This window comes from Mustela lutreola, chromosome 5 (assembly GCF_030435805.1).
Source record: "Mustela lutreola isolate mMusLut2 chromosome 5, mMusLut2.pri, whole genome shotgun sequence".
Lineage (NCBI taxonomy): Eukaryota > Metazoa > Chordata > Mammalia > Carnivora > Mustelidae > Mustela > Mustela lutreola.
In genome coordinates this window covers 59,723,443-59,744,387 of record NC_081294.1, presented here as the reverse complement: position 1 = coordinate 59,744,387, position 20,945 = coordinate 59,723,443, and the positions used below count along the sequence as shown (strand labels likewise).

At 43.5% G+C, this 20,945-nt stretch overlaps 2 protein-coding genes across 5 annotated transcripts in view; one reads left to right on the top strand and one right to left on the bottom strand.

Annotated features, from left to right (window-relative positions):
* Window positions 1-20,945, bottom strand: part of DOCK2 (dedicator of cytokinesis 2) — a 417,788-nt gene that overhangs the window by 179,347 nt on the left and 217,496 nt on the right. The window lies entirely within an intron of this gene.
* INSYN2B (inhibitory synaptic factor family member 2B) overlaps window positions 1-20,945 on the top strand; it is a 116,613-nt gene that overhangs the window by 85,483 nt on the left and 10,185 nt on the right. For both annotated transcript variants that reach the window (XM_059174271.1, XM_059174272.1), the window contains exons 2-3: window positions 9,474-11,699; window positions 12,764-12,838. In XM_059174271.1, the coding sequence (XP_059030254.1) occupies window positions 10,354-11,699; window positions 12,764-12,838 (1,421 nt within the window). In that variant the 5' untranslated portion in view covers window positions 9,474-10,353. The remainder of the gene's footprint in view (window positions 1-9,473; window positions 11,700-12,763; window positions 12,839-20,945) is intronic.

Genomic DNA, 20,945 nt, shown 5'->3' with positions numbered 1-20,945 from the left:
TGTTTATAGGAATGCAAATCAATGGTCTATTTGTTGGCTTTTCTGGCCTTGAGCTGATAAAGGAGGTGAGGCATAATCACTCAACCCTGAACCTCCACTCCCTGCTGACATATAGAATTATTCCTCTAATGATAATTCCAAAAGGGTCCACATTCTCCCTTATGTCCGAGCAGGCAGTTTTCCCAGTGTCTGGTCCCAGGAAGAATAAGTCAAATTCTTCAAAGTCAACAGAGTATAACCTGAAAAGTGGTAGAAAATGTCCCCAGTAATATAGAGAAATAGAAATGCAGGGAGAGATATCAGAAAAATGTTCTGGAGGGGCACCTGGGTGGCTCAGTGGGTTAAAGACTCTGCCTTCAGCTCAGTTCATGATCCCTGGGTCCTGGGATCGAGCCCCACGTTGGCTTCTCTGCTCAGCAGGGAACCTGCTTCCCCTTCTCTCTCTCTCTGCCTGCCTCTCTGCCTATTTGTGATCTCTCTCTCTGTCAAATAAATAAATAAAATCTTTAAAAAAAAAAAAAGAAAAGAAAAATGTTCTGGAAATGCTGAGTAAAATATGGAGATGTATCAGGTTTTTGCTGTTTCCTCTATGAGAAAAATCTGGACAAACTGTCCAGCACTTGCATCTAATTATAGTAAAATTTCACCCTAGAGAAAGCAAGCTGGACAGGATCTTTCAGAAGTAACAGCAGAAGCACCCAGTGTTTCTAGCCAGGGGGATATATGGCCAAAGAACTATCACTGCAAGGGCAGATAACCTAAAATTTGTAGGAGAAGCAATTCCAAGAGATGCTGAGTTCCCATCCTTGACAGTGAACAGCCACAGGAATGAGTCGCTAACCCACACGCGCTCACTAAAGAGTCAGGAGAGAAGAAAGCAAAAGAAGGGGCTGATGGGGAAGAAAAGAAAGGGAGAAGCGATAAGAACGAGGAGGAAAAAGTGTGATATAGAAGACAAGAGAGGTGGCAGGGCAAAGAGAGTTGGGGGAGGAGATGAGGGGAGAAATCAGGAGAGAGGAGAGGAGTAAACAGAAGAGAAGAAGGGATTAAAGGAGTGAGGAGAAAGAACAGAGGAGGAAGGTGTCTGCTGGATGTGTAACACTTTCTCTCTGAAGCTAAGTGTGGGTTCACATTGTTTCGTTCACTATACTCTCCTCTATGCTGTTCTGCATGCCTGCATCATGTTATAATTTTCTAGAAAAGAAAGGAAGAAGAAAGAGACTAAGAATAAAGAGGAGGTAAAAGGAGATGGCAATACTATCTTCCCTGCTTTCTTTGACAAATGGAATCAGAGGGTTGGAAAGGTACAAGATAATAGCATTAGTGGCTTCTACATCCATATGAGAGGTCTTTGGGATCATAATGCTGGTTTTGTCCACTATGCCTGATTCCAAGCGAGGCACCTGAATCTTAGCTAGATAGAAGCTATGGTCCCTCTACCATTCTCACTGCTGCACTGGAAGATCAGAGCCTCCAGATTTGGCACCCAATTCATTTGTCCTTCAACTCAGTGTGTCACCTAAACAATTCAACTCATGTTACCTGAGCTCTTGCTCTGTGCCAGAAACCATGCTGGGGACTAGGATGCAAACCAGTGACCCTTTTCTTCTTGAAGAGTTTTTGGCTGGAAGAGAACTGCTCTAAGCACTGGTTTTCCCATCTGTAGAATGAGAGGGTTTGCTTCAGTCATTATCAACATGGGCTTGCTTGAGCCCTAGGATTCCTGACTCAGAATGAATGGAGGAGCACTGCAACCCCCTTCTCCAGAACAGCTTAGCTTTATTCTGTCTCAGATATCGGGATTGGGCTTAAGCTGGATTTAGAAATATGATTTCACTGCTAAAGAAGATCTGAAAACCATTGAATTAAATGGTCCTTAAGATCAAAAGGTTAAAGTTCTCTGTTCTATTTGTAAAGTTGAATGATTCTCTGAAGACTCTAATGATAGGAATTCATTTGTTCATTCATTCAGCAAATGCTTTTTGAGGTTCTCCATAAATGCAAACAAAGACACAATCAACAAATATGTAAAAAACCTAAAAAATAGGGTACTGGCCACCGAGGACACAAAGGACGGAGAAGAGGTTATGGAGGGCATCCTGGAGAGGACGCTCTTGGAGCTGAGATATCATCAGTTAGAGACCCACTTTGAAAAGATCTGGGAGAAGGGTAGTCCAGACAAAATGAACAGCCAGTGCAAAGGCTAGATGATGAAAATGAATCCTACATGTCCAGGACTGGGGGATCCAGGTCATAGAAGGCAACGGTGAAAGTGGTATGACATGAGATGCATGTCAAGGCCTGGTGATGTAGATTCTTGCAGATTTTGTAAAGAGTTTGGACCTTCCTCTAAATTCAGTAGATATCTTTGGGGAGTTTCATAAAGGGCTCTGATGTGATCTGATTAAATTTCATAAATATCACTCTGGCTGCTGTGTGGTAGATGGATGGTAAAGGGGGCAAAACGGAGACCTCTCTTTGGTGGTGCGGATGATAGATAATGGAGACGCAGGTATAAATAGCAGAAATTGTGAGAAAAGGTCAAACATGGCACATTGAGAAATGAGAAAAAGGTTTCATGATCACTACATATCCAATACCTTTCTAGACTCTAAATATGTGAGTTTTGATCTTAATCTTGCTTTTTGGTGTCTAATTCTGCCCCCAAGTACACCTATGCTTAGTAATTCCAGAAGGCAAAAAGAAAGCCAATTCCCTTTGGCTTCTTGACCATTTGGGGAAAGTACAGACTCAGACAGACCCCCAAAAGTAAACAGCTCTCTTTTCCTTACTGAGAAGCCTGCTGGGGTGTTTTTCAATTGGAAGGACAAACAAAGGACAAACATTAACTCTTCAATCTCAGATGGATAAGCAGTAATACTTGCCAACAGATCTGACCAAGCAGTTAACTGAATTTAAATGGAAGGGAGTCGAAACTTGAATGTGAAGAACCACAAGATCCAGTGGTGAGTGATCAGTAATTATTTCTTAAGTGTCTTCCCCAAAATCTTGGCCTCATACTTTGCAGAATATAAAAGGACTATGAGATATATTACTTTCTTTTAAGAATGTACCCTTCAGCTGGAGGAAAATAACCAACACATAAAATAGATATCTGGCTGGCCAAATAGAGTGGGCAGATGGAGGTCAGGGGTCTCCACTATTGCCCCAAGCTGGCATCAGAGGATTTGGGGTTTTAGTTCCACCTCTGTAACTTAGGACAAACCATCTAACTCTTCTAGAACTGATTCCTCTTCCTTAAAACATGGGTAATGATTCCCAACCTTCCTAGCGGGGATTATGTGGGATTTGAAAATGCTTTGTAAGTGGTAAAGTGTGGTATAAACAGTAAGGGTACTCTAAGTACAGAAGGTGAAAGGAGATGGCAACATGTCAGCAGCTAGAAACTTTTCTGGAAAACAAAAATCTAATCAAGCACCTCCTGCTCAAAACCCACCCATACTCCCCATTGCCTAAAGCAGGGGTTGGAAAACTATGTCCTGCCCCTCAGGCCAATTCTGTTCTACCGCCAGTCTTATAAATGAAGTTTTACTAGAATACAGTTATAGCCATTGTGGGCATATTGTCTGCGACAGTTTTCCTACCATAATGGCTGGTGAGCAGTGGCAACAGAGACTGTGTGGCCAGGAAAGCTGAAAACATTCACTATCTGGACCTTTAGAGAGAGGGAAAAAAAAAAAAAAAGACAACAACAACAACAAAAACCTGCTGACTCCCAGCCTAGAGGAGAAAGTCTAACCCTGTTTAAAATGTAAAGTCCCTTGATACTTGAAGCAGGATTTGAAAATATAAAAGGAATCAAATATCTTCCTCCAAGTCATCCCCAACTCTGTACACCATTTTTGTAGCATTTCCAAGGGATTCATTCCACATGAGGCTACATTATCAGGGATCTCCTTAGTACTAAATGGGAATCAAGTGTTACTTTTTATTGTAATCTCTACAAGGTTTATCATAGTCCCCGGGTCAAAATGTGTCCTCAGTAAGTATAACCAAATTCAATCTGAGTCATAAATAGAGCAAATATAGTACCCTAAAGGGCAGACAGAGAACTACTCATGATATATCATTGATAATATATCATTAAAAGGGAAAGCAATTTGTAAGTGAATTAATTAATTCACTCCTAATTAATTAGTTGTACAAATATGTATTCCATGACAACAGCTATTCCATGCCATAGAACCTAAAGCAAACTAGGTAATATGGGATTATATTTATTGCTTGACAAGAAGGAAACACCTGTTCTGTGTCAAGCTGGAGATAAAGAAGAGGGTTCAAAGTAGAGTATGACCACCTTCTGATCTCAGGGAGCCTGCAGTTGAGTTGGGGAAGCTGAAGGCCAGCGGATAGTCACTACACAGGGAGACGAGTGCAATGCCAAAGTGGTATAGAAAGCACGGGAGGTGGCAGGGCGATGGATAGGATTTCTGGGAATATTATTATTGCACATTTCCTCCCGTATATTTACCTCAGTTTACTCTCCCAAGGAAAAGTAAGTGAGCCAAAGCCCACTCACATGTACCCCATGGTCTCCAGTTGGGATCTATCTGAAGAGCTAATATTGACTATGCTGACCGTTTTATATAGATAATCTCATTTAATCCTCACAACAATTCTGCGTGGTTTTACAAAGGCCAAGTCACTTGTTCCAGGCTAACAGTCAGAAAATGGAAGATTCTAGCTCAAGTCTATCATCAGCTAAAGCCTAGCTTTTTTTTTTTTCTTTACTCTTTATTGTAGAGCTTAATTACATGGCAGAGAAGAGGACTGGGAGTCTATTCTAGAGTAAGTCTGAAGTTTCTGATCTACATAGATAGTACTAAATCTTGCTGTGCCTACTAAATGGGCATTTATTTTGCAAGGACTACCCAAAGGCATGGCTGGAACATAAACAGTCAGTGTGTGTTCAGTACATAAATAGTCAAGGGAGGAGAGAATAAAGTGTTGCAAAGATCAGCAATAACTCCTAGCCACTGGGTGTGCAACAGACTACTGAAACTATCTCTGGGGAGTGATTCTGGACTCCAGACAAGACATTAATTAAGCCCTAACCACTGAGGGCTAGGGAACTCCCTATCAATTAACGGCCACTGGGAGTCTGTGAGACCTGAAGCCTACAGAGGGTCATTCCCTTTCGCCAGGTGTACTCTCTGGGACATATCTGTGCAAAGGTCACAATGGGTACTGGGGGCAGAAGAATTGGATATATAACTCTTCATTTTTTAAAAGTGGAAATTTTTATATTTGCTAAGCTTCCTAGGTTATGTCTAGGACACAGCAGTTTCTACATTGACTTAATTATTCAAATTGTCACTTTTCATTCCAAATGTAACATAAACCAATAGACATATGGAAAAATGCCCAATCTTAAATAAATTTCATTATGAGAATAGTGAGATGCAATTCCTCCCCAATTTGACAGTAATGAAAAAAATCATCTGAAATTTACCAAACACGGCAACAAAGAGACTCAGGTAAAAAGGCCTTCGTATGTAGTAATGATGGGGTACATGGCACTAGAACTTACTATTAGGAAGAGCGGTAATATCAATAATATATATACATATATATACATATATATACATATATATATACATATATATATATACATATATAAGAATATACATATACAAGAATTAGGAGGTCAAGGTATATGTATACATATATATATACATATATACATATATGTATACATATATATATGTATATATATATGTATACATATACCTTGACCTCCTAATTCTTGTTCTAGGAATTTATTCCAAGGAAATAATTTCAAGGTTCACATACTTTTAAAATGTTATTTACAGCATTAATAAAACCAACTACTTTGAAACAACCTAAATATTAAATATTTATAAAAAATACTATTAAATACTATTCAAATAGGTCATGGTTAACCAACCAGATAACCAGACAGCAGAGTCCTATTAGCCTACCTAAAAGAACGGTGTGAATCTACATGCCATAACATGGAACTTTCTCCATGTTGTTCAGTCAAACAAACAAACAAAAAAAGGCTTCTATAAACCTGCATGTGTATGTAAGAGGCACACAATGAATGTTGCAGATGTTACCAGCAAGTTGCCTAGAATGAACATCACCAGATTGGTGGTACAGAGTGGCTCTTTCTGGGTGGTGAGATTCCAGGTGCTTTTTTTTCCTCCTTTAAAATTATCTACATTATTTGAATTTTTACACAATGACTATGTAATATCCTTGAAAATGGAAAACGAATGGTTTTTAAAGATCAAGTGCAAACATCTCAAGGGTATATAAATTTTCTGGAGAAAAGGCAGGGCTAAACCAGAATAATGGCAGACTTTCAGAAGAAAAATGTGGAGGGATTTTGAAACTGTCTGACAGCCTTACACAAGAAGCTTCATCCTTCCCCAGTCCTGTAGGAGTCAGGAAAGGCCAGTGGTTTGGAGCCCGAGCTCCAAGGTCAGTCCTTAGGTTTGAATATTAGCTCTGTCATTTACTAGGTGAGTGATGGGGCAAAGTACCTCTTGTGCCTCAGTGTCCTCATTTATAAAATAATAGCAGATAAAAGCAGATAGCACCTGCTTCTAGAATTGTGGTAAGGGTCAAGGACTAAATGAAAGGCACCTACACAATGTCTAGCACATCACCAGTGTTCAATAAATATTAGCTCTTATGAAAACCAGCTTCACACAATTGTAGCCTAAGTGAGTTAAGTTATCCAGAATGAAGTGCTAACATTCATCCAGAATGAATAGTTAGGGAGAGTAAGGAAGCAGTGGACAATTAGGCAAAGAAATCCACAAAAGTAGATTATCAAAATATCTAGGCTCTGCAGCACAAACATTTCGTGTATGAGCTGTGTGGTTTCAGGCAGGTAGGTGACTTAACCTGACAAGTCTTAACTGCTCATTCTGCAGAATGGGGATCATACACAGAAGGCCATTTTAAGGAATAAATGTCAATAACACAGTGCATGGTTATAATAAGTTTTAAATCCATATTTGGAACCATTAATAACGATAATTATTATCTACTATGAGATTCAGTAGCGAGCTGCCTGTCACTACTAGTAACCCGACAGGCTTACTTACTGCATGAAGAGGATGATGCAGAGAGGACTTAGTCAAATAATGAAGGGACAGACAACTGGAGTTTTCTAAGACCTAAAAATTCTGCAGTCTTTGAAAAACATAAAACTGATTGTGAAAGTGGAGTTGTTCAGGACCGTCCTACAGAGTGGTGTAGGAGCCCATCACCGGCAGGGCTAACTCCCCAGAGAGCTATGGGGTGCTGCCGTTCTCAGACGCCAACCCCACTCTTCAGAGAGGTGAGGCAAGTGTGAGATGGTTGCCCCAAACTCTGTCCATTCTGTCCCATGAGTGGCTCTGCCTGCTCTGGGAAAAGCTGTGGCGAGTTGTTCTGGCACCCCAAACACGGAAACCTGGCTGCAGATGAGGACGACAGTGTTCAGAGCAATAATGAACCCATACTGACCGCTTACTGCATGCTGATCTTTGCACTGAGAGATTTGCATAAATGTCTCATTGACTTCTCCCATTAGACCCGTGTATCTGTGAGTATCTATGCTATGAGCATCATCTGTATTTTACAGATTAAAAAAAAAAAGAGGCTCAGAGAGGGTAAGTATTACCCCCAAACCCTTCAGCCAGGAAGGGACAAGGGTTTTAACTCAGGTCTAAGGTACATTCAGAATGTGAGGAGTAATTGTAAGGCTCCTGACAACTTGATAACTCATTAGCATTACAGATGGGTCCTATTCCCTTTCGGACAGGCCACTCAACTGCCGCAGCCTCACAGGCTTAGCTGGTCTTTCTCAAGGTAGCTGGGAGCCCAAAAAAACCGAAACTGCCATGGGCATATCTAATAATTCCTGGCTGGAATGATCTCCAGCCGACTATCTCCAAGATAATCCCAGTACTTAGCACTTTTATTGTCCTGTAAAATCCTTTAATCAACCCGGGTGTCATTCGCACTTGCCTAGTCCGGTGCTGTGGGATCCACTCGACTTCTAGAAATCAGGTTTTCTTTACTATGGCAAGTGCAGGGGACAGTCCCCTGTACCTCTCCAGACCTGCACACTTCCTCAAACTCTGTTCTCAAATCACTGGTATAGCCTGCCTCACAATGCAGGCAGATCCCAAGGGGACAAATTTAAAACATCGAGGGGAAGAACACAGGCTTTGGAATCACAGACTCCCCGGTTCACATCTTGGCTCCTTCACGGAGTACTTACCCTCCCTGAACCTCAGCTTCCTCATCAGTCCAAGAAGGATTCGATGCTCACAGTTATGCTGTAAGGATTAGTGAGATAATGCAATGTTGGAAAGGGGCAGGGGTGCTCACGTAGGGGGCACATATACTAAAATTGGAAAGGCAATGGGGTGTAGAAGTTAAGAGCATAGACTGTGTAAGTTCAGACGCTAGCTTTGGACACACGCTAGCTGTGTGTCCTTGGGCAAGTTACTTAACCTTTCTGGGCCTCAGCTTCAGCTATAAAATGGGGATAATGATAGCATCCGCCTCTCTAGGGTAGGGAATGAATGAGCTATGGCTTGGAAAGTGCCTAGAACAGCACTTCTAAAATGTGAACTGTTATGATTAATGCATGTAAAGTCCTCAGTATGGCAAAAATAAGTATTCAATAAATGGTAACTGTTTTCGCTACAAGGTACATCTTCCGTGGATAATTTTATGCACCTTCATCGCCTGGAAAGCAATTGAAAAATGAAGACATTAGGGGAAAATCTTGTTCTTAGGTAAACCCTGCAGTGAAAGCAGAGGTAACTCACTGCCCTGTTGCGCTGCCAGGATGCTGTAGGACCCCCTCACCACACCCAGCCCTCCATGGCTTCCAAGGGATCTGCCTTTTATTCAGCCATCCACTTTCTCAACAGATGCTCATTATATACCCAAAGTGAGCCTAGAAGCAGGCTGGAAATACCCAAGCAGTTTAAAAAAAAAAAAAAAAAAAGCCTCCAGTCCCTGTCCTACTGAGCCTACAGGTTAGTGGGGAAGCTGCACACTAAATAAATGCAGACGCAGATGATTCTTTCGGGATGGCTGCAGTCTGTGTTATGAAGGATGTGCAGAGAAGGTACTGGAGGGGCCCTGCTGTGGTCTAGCACTGAACGTGTGTATGAGGGAGGAGTCCTTGGAAAGGTTCCCTGAGGAAGTGGCATATAAGCTGGGACTTCAAAGATGAATGAAAGTTCACTGGGTGATGCCTGGGAGTGGGAGGAGGAAACAGTCCAAGCAGTCAGGCATTTTGTTTCAAGGTCTTACAGCCACAATGTGGCTGGCTCACTAGGGGAACAGAAAAAGGGGTCAGCTGACTTACTCCTAGAAAAGCCACCCTAATGGACTTGGTCAAGGTGCTGGTATTAGGAGAGAAACCCAGGTCTGAACTGCCTTCTCAGTTGCAACACTTCTCTCTTTCTTTCCAGACGCTTCCCACTTGCTGGCGAGACTGCCTGGCCTCAGACTCCTGCCCTGAGGCCAAGTGAGCTCAGTTCTCGCTCAGATTTCCAGAGCTGTGGACGGCGTTCACATTGCCTACATGTGAGCTTCAGCCAAGACACTCCAACAGGGATTCTGCCCTCTGAATGCCTTCGGATGCCTCAGTCCTATCCTGGTCACAGCCCACTGGGTTTTGTGATGAACAGGGAAACAGCATGAAAGAAAGCAATGGTCCCAAAGGAGGAACTTGTGATTGACACAAATGGGGATGTTCCCTTAGGGACATCATGTATCGTCAAAGAATCCAGCCCCCAAGTCACTGATTTCCCCACCAGTTTACATGTTACAGAAAGTAGATGTGCTTAAGTTTCCTACAGTTTTACAGCGGAAATTGATGCTTCGGGAAAGGAAGCCGTATGCTCTGGACGTAGCAGGTTTCTTTTGGAATTCACACACTGGGAGTCTGGCGCTATCCCCTAAATGGTACTTTTGTTGTCTTTTTGTTCAAGACAGCAAGCTTCTTCCAGGATCAGAACTGCCTGCCAGCCTCTCTGGATAAACAGCCCACCAGCTCTCTTGGTAGATGAGATGTTTAATGATTAGCCTAACTCGTTGTTTATCTAAGTGGCAATTATCACCGTGATGAAATAGTATTTTAACTGCAGGGGAAGCATTACGAATAGCTCCCAAGGAGAATCTACTGGCTGGGAATGGCCAACGGAGCTTCCTATACACAGAGGAGAGGACCACTTCATCCTGGCTGGCAGATCTCTAAGTCTGAGATGCTATCATTAGATGCTGCTCCAAAGACCTAAGGAAATGTGCCCCGGAGAAGTGTATGGTCCCAGTCTTTCTAACTGAGGCTCAATGGCCCAGCAAAATATGAAAGTGCGGCCTGTGCTTCTAAAGCGTAACAGCCTAGAGTCAGTGGAGTTCGTGAAACAACCTCATCATCGCAGGAGCAAATCTCAGCAGGTACGGTTTAAGGAAGATGGGACCAGTAAGACTCCACCTGGCCTAGCTGAGGTGGATGTGCAAGCTTCTGAGGACCCAGCTGTGATGGGCAAGACTCAGGCCTCCAGGCACCATCACCTCCCCACCTACTCACTCTCCTTCCCCAGGCCCCAGAAGGCAGGGGGCTTTCAGAACATTGCGATCCAAACCTCCCCCAGTCTCAGGAAGCATTTCCCAGTTTTCAAAAGGAAGAGACTCACAGCCAGCAAGTCCCTGGTAGAAATGCCAACAGCCTCCCCAAGTGCCATCCAGGTCAACGGCAACCTCTCCGAACAGGACATTGTATCCTCGGACCTTGCCTACTTAAGATTGGCTCAGCATCTTGAGGATGGGCCTCGAAGAGTCAAAGTGTCCCACCCGTTTCCTCCTAGAATGTCCAAGGTGCAAAGCAATGGGCCTATTAGTGTATGCTTGGAAGCAGGGACTTGGAAGGCCTCAGAGAAAGCAACTGCTGCCATTCAGGTCCCAGATGATATTTACCACAGTCCTATCTGGGCAGCTAGAAAGTCCACTTTCAGTCCGGACAGGTCAGGTGACCTGAGCAACTCCGTATATCCTTTGGTGGACGTGTGTCCCGGAGATGCGAGAACAGTGCCACTCTCAGATTCAGAAAGATCCCCTCCCTGCTTAAATGCCACCAGCGATGCCAATCACACACCAGGCATGGGGAAACTTAAACCTGAATTGCTTTTGCCCAAAGACAATGCTGAGGACAAAGACCTTGGCCCACTGTCGTCTCCATCAAAGGAAACGTGTATTCCGTCACCTCCACGGACTCACAGCTCCCCCTCACCAGGCTCTCGCAGCCAGCCCGCCCATTCGGGAGGGGCTTCAGACTGCTCTTCGTCAAGTAACGATCACCAGGATCTGCTGTCACTCAAAACTAACGGCGTGTCAATTTCTGCCCCCACGTGTCAGGAGCAGACGACAAAGAACCCCACCCAGTCAGACACCATGGAGTTTCAGAATGGTTCGGGGAGCAATCACCTCCCATCTCCTCCTCCAAGAAGGGAGACCAAACTTCAGAGGGACAGAGAGACGAGTGGGATTAATCCAGTTCACCTGGCACAGGGGGAGCTCTGGGACCTCCAAGGCCGGCTGCAGTCCGTGGAGGAATCGCTGCTCTCGAACCAGGAGAAGATTAAAGTCCTTTTGAATGTAATTCAGGACTTGGAGAAAGCTCGAGCTCTCACAGAAGGGTAAGGTGAACGTGTTTCTATTGAAAACTACTGGGTTACGCCTTTTGCCAGGACAGGGGCAGAGAGAGCACCGGTTCCTGTTAATATAATGCCTCCAAAGTCTTTGAGGTTCTGTGGTTTCGTTCCTTTCTAGGTTTTGGTGGATTTCCATTGTTATTTGTTTTGGTGTCCAGATATCAAGAGACCGGAGAAAGGGGGGCAACAAAACAACAGGATCAAAAAGTGTTTTTATAAAGGGGGGGGCAGATAGTAAATGACCGCAGAAGATGAGAGCACACGGCTACTTCCCCCATTCCATCCTTCCAGCAAGTTGCGGTATTTGCACAGGATTTTAGTTATCTGTGTGCTTTTTACAAGGAACTTGAGGTTACCATTGACCTTCCCCCCCACTGACCACGTCGATGGATTTGGCCAGTCCGTCCCTGATCCACTAAATAGGAACTGAAATGAGATCACAATTCTGCAAAGAGAAAAAGTTAACAAAATACTTTCCTGGGTGACTCAGCACCAGTCTGGGGAGGGGAAGGCAGTGGTTTGCTTAGGTGTAGAATTCTTGTCCTTTGAAAAATGCCCCCCCAAAGCCTGGGAAGAAGGAATGAGTAAAGCTAATCAACAAAAGGGCAGGAGAAGGAAGAAGTTATTAAGTGGTATTTGCTGATATGAATCAGACCCAACATTGCCTTATAAGAAAGAAGCACTGTGGTGTTAGGTAGAAACGCTTTGAACAAAACAGTCTGGGGTTTTAATAATCTCCCTTCTATATGCAAGGTCCCTCAGTTTCCCTCACTGTTGGTGGGGGTAAAAGTAACTGACTCATCTCACCGACTTATTGTCAGCATGAAGAAAACCTCAGATAACAAAAGTGCTTAAACATTTATAATGCCCTCTAGAAAAGTGAGGTCCTATTATCACAGGTTTCTTGTTTCTTTATTTGTTATGCAACTCTAGAGCATTGCTACTGATAAGAGGGTTAATGCTATGCTGTACGAAACCAGTAGCTAGAATGTGTGCATCCCATGGGGATTTTGTCCATGGACTCATCCAGCAAATGCTCTCTCCTGCAGGCGCAACTTTTATCGAACTGGCCAAGATCTCAACAATTGCAGTACCTGCCAGAACACGGCGTGCATCATATACAGGTACCTGGCCAAAACCAAGGCCTCTGCTGTGGAGCACAGAAGCTGTGGGGGCCACAGGGCACTCTTGTAAACTCTCTTAGACACAGAGAGCCAAGTGAGAGGCAAAAACAGGAGGCCTTTGAATACCTGAAACCTAAAAATTAAAACAAGGTGTTTAACTATGAAATGTTAACATCTGGTTCCAAGGCAGACATTGCTTTCTTTCTGCACAAGAAGGTCTGTGAGCAAATCACATTGAATGCCCTACCCTTACTGCACACTGAGTGTTGACACGGCGCTAAGCTCTGCGTGGTGTCTGCATCTCATTTCACAGTTCCGCCTTGTGAGGCAGGTGTCCGTGTCCTCAGGAATGCTAAGCCATGTGACCTAGTTTCGCTTTAAACATTTTCAGCGAGCCAGAGAGGTCAGACTCAGGACTCCAATCCAGATCTTTCTGATCCCAAGCCTCGGGACGTCAATCCACCACACCGCCTCTTCCTCAACGGTGGCTCTCACATGCCAAGCATGTCCTGGGTATCAAGAACTGTGCTAAGCACTTTGCGTTCATTACTAAGTACATCATTTCCTTCTAGCAGCGGTGGGGTGGGGGTGGGAGGTGTGTATGGTTGCTACAGTAAAGTAGATTTGTATAGCGGTAGATGAGAAAAATTACGTAGTGGTAAATGTGCTAAACATAAAGTCAAGATCCCCAAGATTGATGCCCATTCAACTGCCTCAGGCTCAGTTGCCCCATCTGTGGAGTGGGGACAATTACCCTTATTACGAGTGGCCATGAAGAGCAAATAAGCTCATTTTTGTGAATGCCTTTATAACTGCAAGCCTCTGTACAAATCCAAGGGCTTATTACTGTTATTACTAGAAAGATCGTTGCTCCCGTAGCTGGCAGTCCACTTTCAGTAGCATGATAGGAAAGTGGTCAAAAGCAGACATTTCAGGTGATGGCATCTAATTGTGTCTGTCTAAAATATACAGTTGAGCTTTCTCTATTGCTTTTCTATTTTGGAGAAGAAAGGCAGTGAGAGCCTAAGCAATCTGAAGCCCAACTGTATTGTCTGTGTCTTCTTTTTAAAATCTCTTTCTCTCTAGTGGAATCCTGGGATTTCATCCTAACAAGGAACTGGGAGGTAAAGAGGTGTTGGAAACACAAGTCAGGAGGCCTCTATACTTGGGGCCTAGGACCTTGAGCATTTTCTCAGTGAAATGTCAACTCCTTATGCTTGGGAATCACAGGACCATGTCTTTTCATCAGTTAACACAAGTTTCTGGACCACTCACAGAAAATGCCCTTTATCTTAGTGTAAAATATCCCCTCGAAAAAGGGAGTCCTGGAGAAGGTTTCTGGTATAGGAGTGTGTAAATAGGCAGTCTTATCAATTGTTTACCTTTTTTACTCTATTTTTTGTATCTCCTATGTTAAGTCAATTTCCTAATCACTATGGGGACAAAAACTATTGAATGTCTAGACATTTAGGGAGGACAAAAACTATTCATCATAAACAAGAAGAATGATTTTTAATGAACTTCCATTTAAATTTTGGATAATTTATTTCTTTCAGCAGAGAATGCTGTATTTTCTACCATCTTAGGATGACTTTTTATTTAGCTCTGTAAGTGAAAAGGAGAAGTAGTTATTTCCCAATGCACAGTGAGTGTCACGGCCTGGTCTTGAGCAAATAAATCATTTCTGGCCTTTGAGTTTCCTCATGTGAAAAATGAGGGCTTTTAATTAGATGGTCCCTATGGTCCCTTTCAGTCCTGACATTCGGATGTTTTATGCTGAATTCAAAGTGGCAATATTTGGCTAAACTATGACCTTCCAACAAGTCTGAGAATGTTTGCATTTTTCTAGTATGTACTTTAAACATCCCAAGCAAACATTCTAAATTAAGTTAACACCCCTTCACAGGTTAGCAAACCTTCACACACACACACACACATATCACTTCCTAGTTTTCCAAGAACAGCCACTGTATGCCTCCATCCCTTATTACCATTCAAAGCCAGACTGCTCTCCCAGACAGTATCTACAACCTTGTATCTAAGCCATTGCAAAGGAACGGACAATTAATTTGATGAAAGCAAAGAGATCAGAAAACAACATCCCCGTCAGAGTAACAGTGGGAAGATGAGAGTTGTCATTTTTTTTTTTTTTTTAACATTTCAAATGACTTCAAACCTTGTGTTGTGTCCTGGAAAGTCAGATCTTACAAACTGATGAATAAGTGATGTGAAATCCTCATCCTCAGGCCTTGTTAAGCTTCAGTCCCTCTCCCTGATGATGGATGGGCCCTGTCCCCATCACTGTACATAAAGCACATGGGCGCCTGATAGTTGCCTGCTGGGTCTTCTTCTGTGGAGATGTTGCTGTTAAGTTAGCAATACATAAGGTTTTCCAAATGGTCTCATTAGCCAAAGGCTATGGCTATGCTACTTGCTTCCATCAAGACATGTGAGGTCATTGGTTCTATCCAACTCATTTTCCCTGCTCCAAGAACAGCCCTCTGGGTGCCCTGACCCCATGCCTCCTTGGCTTTCTTCTTACTGTGGATCATTCTGGCAGTTTTACCTCACCAAGGAGAATAGCACTAATACAAATGCCTACAGATTCCATGCATAGCTCTTAGGGGATCTCAGGGACTTCCTTACAGCAGGGAGGATGGGCTCCTTGGAATTGTGACTACAGAAGATACCAAGGGAAGAGTGTGGGAATCAACTCTATACCTTAAGCTGATTCCAGGCTGTTTTAATCCCCAGTCATTCTCCTCACCTTTCTTTAGTGTTAATCCTAGGACAAGTTACTCAGAGGATTGGGTGAATGCCACCTGTGGTACCAACATTAAGTAACAGTGAATTACATGATGAGAAGGTTGTCCTTTTTTCCAAATTTATTTCAATTCCTCTGATTATCTAACAGGGGAAATCTGAGTTTGGTACTAGAGTATCTTCAAAGCCTTTGTAATGCTTGCTTATTACACTTCTTTGCCAAGAGAGAGCTGCTCTCAGGTTCATAGCCGTAGACAAGCAGTAGTATCTAACCAGAGGGTAACTGCTTTAAATTTTTTACTGAAGTTTTTAACTTTGAAAACTAGTCCCTCTATATATTCATTGTAGGAGATGTGGATCTTCACTTTCAAAAGTGATATTACTTGCTTTGAATAAGTGTTCAGGTTTAAAAGTGAATGGATTTAGAGAGAGAAAAAAAAAAAAGTAAGTAAATGTGCAGATGGTGTGGGGAGTTTCACAAAGACCTGGAAGGTGGTGAATGAACCATGAAGCTTGGAAAAAGCTATCCCAAGGAATAAGCTCTCTTTCCTCTTCTCAAGGCCCTGGGGCCCCTCCATGCTACATCCCTCCTCCGTCCCTCACCCCTTCTCTGCTTTTCCAGCATTTTGTCTTCACTGTAAAAAAAAAAATAAATAATCACAGAGTCTCTTTGGAGGTCTCTGGCTACACAAATCATGCATTTATTTTCTGGACATTAATCCCAGAAAAATATCTGCTTGGTCTAAGCTGTAAAATGCCTCAGATGTTGTAGGTCCTTCTCATAATCCCATCTAAATGTGTTGCTTAGGAAATGCAAAGAGGAAGCTGCAAACTTACATCTGAAATAGGTGAAGGGAGAGGTTGACCACGGAAGGTTTGAAAGATTCTAGAGAGGAGAGAGCAGCAAAAGAGCTGTTGTGTGTCTGGGCCGTTGGCAGGGGTGGGGGGATCTATCTGAACAGCTGTCTCCTGCCAGCTCTTCTCAGCCTTAGCCTCTTTTCATGGTTCCCACTGCACTCATGGATTTTAAATTTATTTCTGTGATACCACCCTCCCCTACCTGTTTCATGAGATTGTTCTCTCTGTTTATTTCCATACGGATATCTCAAAGCCACCTCAAATTCACCATTTATCAAAACACATGCTGTATTTTCTTCTTATTATTTCTGATGTTCTCAACACCATTAACCATGACACCATAAATCTTAGTTCCCACTCACTCTTCTCCTTCTTCCTCACTCTTCTCCTTCATAGCACACATCAAAGTGGCTACTAATCCTACTTGCTAAATCCATCCCCTAAGCTTCATCAGCTCTGTCTCTGGTCAGTCAAGGTCCTCATTGTTTGTCACTAGAACACGGCTTTATCTTTTTGCCATAGGTCCCTTTCGCCCCATCCTAGGGAATCCTCCACACAGATTGCTAAATTACCTGAAAAGTAAAATCTTAACATGTCACTCTCCTGCTAAACAACTTTATCCTAGTTTCTGTGGCTGCATTTAGCTCATTTTTTCAGGGTCCTTTGAATGTGATACCAACCTTCTTACCTGCTGGATCTCCCATTTCTCCTCAGCCACAGGATCTCTGGCTAGTTTCAAATACTGTGTGTTCTATCATGCCTTGGTTCTTTTGCATTAGCTCCCTCATTTCCTGGAATGCCTTTTCTGCTCTGCCTTGTCTGGAAATTTCCTCTTGCAGCTTAAAAGCCCGTTCCTCTAGATAACCTTACATTACTTCCTGTGGGGGAACCCCATGGCATGCATGTTCTTCTGCCATACTGTTCATCCTATTGCATTGTAATGTAATGTTGATGAGTTTCTTTCCTTCAGCCAATGGCTATTATCTCGAAGTGGTGGGCAGTGTCTGGTACATAGTTGGTGCTCCGTAGAGATTTGTCAAAAAAGGAAATGGCTACATTGCCTGGGGCAAAGGTTGGAGACAGTGATTTAGATTGCCCCAGAGTACAACCATTATTACCATTTGTGTGTGCCACTACTCTTGGGTGGGGAAGTGGAGGGTCTTAATTAATCAAATGTTCTTATTGGGGAAGAAAGGCAGCAGATCCTCAGCAGATGTTTTTGAACTGAATCAAACAACAACCAAATGTAGTATAGAGATTGTCAATTTTCAAATACCTACAGAATGCTACAGATGCTACAGATTCTCCACAAGATGGAAGGTCATCACACCCTCCTTAGATGACTCAGAGAGCCTGCTGCAGTTTCACAGGATGTTGAGATCCTCGCTCATCATGGCCATCCAACATTATTGCCCAGTACTTCTGTACCGGCTGTGATTGGAAAGGCAGATTGGTCTGTGGCAAACCACGAATTCCCTCCATGCTCAAATAAATATCTCCCTTCCATGGTATCTGAACTGCCCCAGTGATCTCTGAGGGAGAAGGGTTTAAGATATTAGATCTGTAGTCTCTCTTGGTAAAATATCAAAACCCAGAGTAGAAATAAAGGCCCTGTAAGATGTCCCTATTCTAATTCCTGGACATGTGAATTTGTTACCTTACCTGGCAAAAGGGACTTTGCAGATGTGGTTAAGGATCTTGGGATGAGATGAATATCCTGGATTGTCCAGGTGGGCTCAATTTAATCATAAGGATCCCTACAAAGGGAAGAGGGAGTCAGGAGAGTCTTCTCTGCAGAGTCAGAGAAGGAGCTATGACAACAGAAGCAGAGGTTCAAGAGAGGAAATCACAAACAAAAAATGTGGACAGCCTCTAGTGGAAAAAAATCAAAGGACAGACTCTCTCACAGAGGCTCCAGAAGAACACAGTTCTGCTGACGCCATGCTTTACAGTTCTGGAGGTCTTCTGATCTCCAGAGTTCTAAGAGTACCATTTGTGTTGTTTTAAACCACTAAATTCGTGATGATTTTTTTTCAGCAGCAATAATAATACAACCAAATTAAACTCTCATGATTCATAAACAAATTGCATCTAATGGGAGTTCAGTTTATTTGCCTTTTTTTTTTTTAATGATTTTTACAATTACAGCAGCTAGCTGACAGCAGAGATCTGTTGGGAAGAAAATTAGGGGAAAGAAATAAGACAGTGTCTATTATTACTGGTCATTATAAATACCTTCTGTTCCCACATTTAATCCTCACCACCATGTGAGATGGATAAAAAATACTCCCATTTTGCAGATGAGGCAACTGAGGCTCAAGTACTTACACAATACTCAGATTAGACAATTGGGACTGAGAGAGTAAGGCACAAGCACAGTTACTCTGAAGCTAGTAAGTGGCCATGACAAGACTGAGACTCACTTTTAGGGCCTGCTAGTTAGATTCCATAGCATGCTGCCTTTAGAGGACAGACCTGTTTGAGGGGTGTCAGCAGTATGTTACATGGCCAAGTTCCCCTCAGCCAAGGGCATCATGAAGGCTTTGTTTTAGATGCAGGCTTTAAGTAATGTTCTCAAAGGGTAATCATGGAGCACCAGCATAGGAGACTCCTGGGTATCCAAATACTGGTTGCTGGCCTTGACCCCCTAACCTCCTGGAGCAGAAGGTGGGGTGAAGGATGGCAGGAGTCTGTAGTTGCAGCAAGTGCCTTGAGAAGTTCCGATCCCAATAAAGCTTAAGAGACATTCAATTAGGTAAAATCAGGATTTTATTTTTAAATGATTTTATTTGAGAGAGAGCGAGCGAGTGAGGGAGCATGTGCACTTGAAGAGAAAGTATAAGCAGTGGAGAGAGAGAAGCAGGCTCCCCATTGATGTAGAGCCCGATGTGGGGCTCAGTCCCAGGGCCCTGGGATCATGACCTGAGCCACTTAACCAACTGAGCCACCCAGATGCCCCAAAAATCAGGGTCTTAAAAGAAGATGCAGTTGATTTACTATAAACTTTTGTGAGAACCAGCCTACATGCCCATGAAAAGAAAATTCTTGCCAATAAAATAGCCCAGCAAATAGCTTTTGTTTTGAATGCATCATTGGAAAGACGTTTCCTTTTCTACTAATTATAGGGTTAGGTAGTCATATACAGACCTAACTCAAGGGTGCAGATGAGAGTGGACGCAACGGGAAAGGAAGTGGATGTCAGAGGGCTAGCTCATATAGTAATTTTTGAGGCCTCCTATTTCCAAAGAGAAGAGAAAATGAGTCTCTGTCAGTCCACTTTGGGGCCCAGGCTTGCGTTATGCATTACGTAGGGCATTCACTTGCAGCGGCTCCTTCCTGCCACGTCTCCCAGTTGCTCAGGCCTCTTCTGAGATCAGAACACAATGGCAATCCCTGCTGACATTGCTCCTCCAATTAAGGTTAAGACCATGTAAAGCCCAATGTTGCACCCAAGCTAAGCCCAGATGCTAGGAGCTATCCTCTGGCGAGTCCTGGAGGAGCAATCATAAATACCAGATAGGGTGGGTATGCAAGGTGCTGGCCCGCACCAGCTTCCCGACTTAGGAGAGAGCTGTAGTCGCCGCATGCTCCCGAACCAGGTAATATGCATGACCCCGAATGCCAGGCGCCTCCACCACCATCCTCTCATTCCCTCAAGCTCCACAGACCACGGGCCGCCTTTTCACCATTCCCGATTCCTCCACCGTTACAACTCCTTCTGACCAGAAAGAGAAGTTAAGGATATTCCGAAGATTTGCTGCAAGGGCCTCCCTTTGTATTCCCATTGTTCCCAATGTGACTCCCTCGCAGTTTAGATATTCAGAACTCATCAGAAGGAGCCTCTCCAGAACACAGGCCAAAGCCTTGCAGCTGCGTGCCCCGCAGGAGGAAAGCCGAGCCGGCCCCTTCCTGGGGAAGGAGGCTCTGGAGACTTACATGAGCCACCTAGGGCCACACGGTCAGTGGCGCTGAGTGTCTCCCTTGAGTTTCCTTCTGTGGTGAAGCTTTCCAACCACTGGGGCTTGGCCTTCCCTTCCACTTAGAACTATTACCTAACTAGAGAAAAAGGCATTATCTTACTAGAAATGCAATATGCGCCCAGGCCTGTGGGTTTAGTAACCCACTTTCCACCTAAATTATTTAGTATTTTCCTTTTGTCTGCTGCTGATGCTCTGCCAGCATGGAGCTGGGTGGACTGTGCGAGCTTTGCCTTCCAGCCGCCGTCCTCCCTCTGGCCAGCAATGAAGTCCGCGGTGAAAAATAATTACAAATTACACAGCATGTCTGTTCTTTCTAGTAATCACAGGGGCGTTTGCAGCCCTCGCCAAATTTCAATACGGACTGAACAGCATTTATTCCAGATGCTGGAACAAGGACATTAGGGCAACACCACCCAGCATCCCCCCAATAAGTGCCACCAAACATGGCTCAGCTCTCTCTTTTTAGGAAGAAAACATAGAGTTCAGAGCACATGTGGAAATTTCTC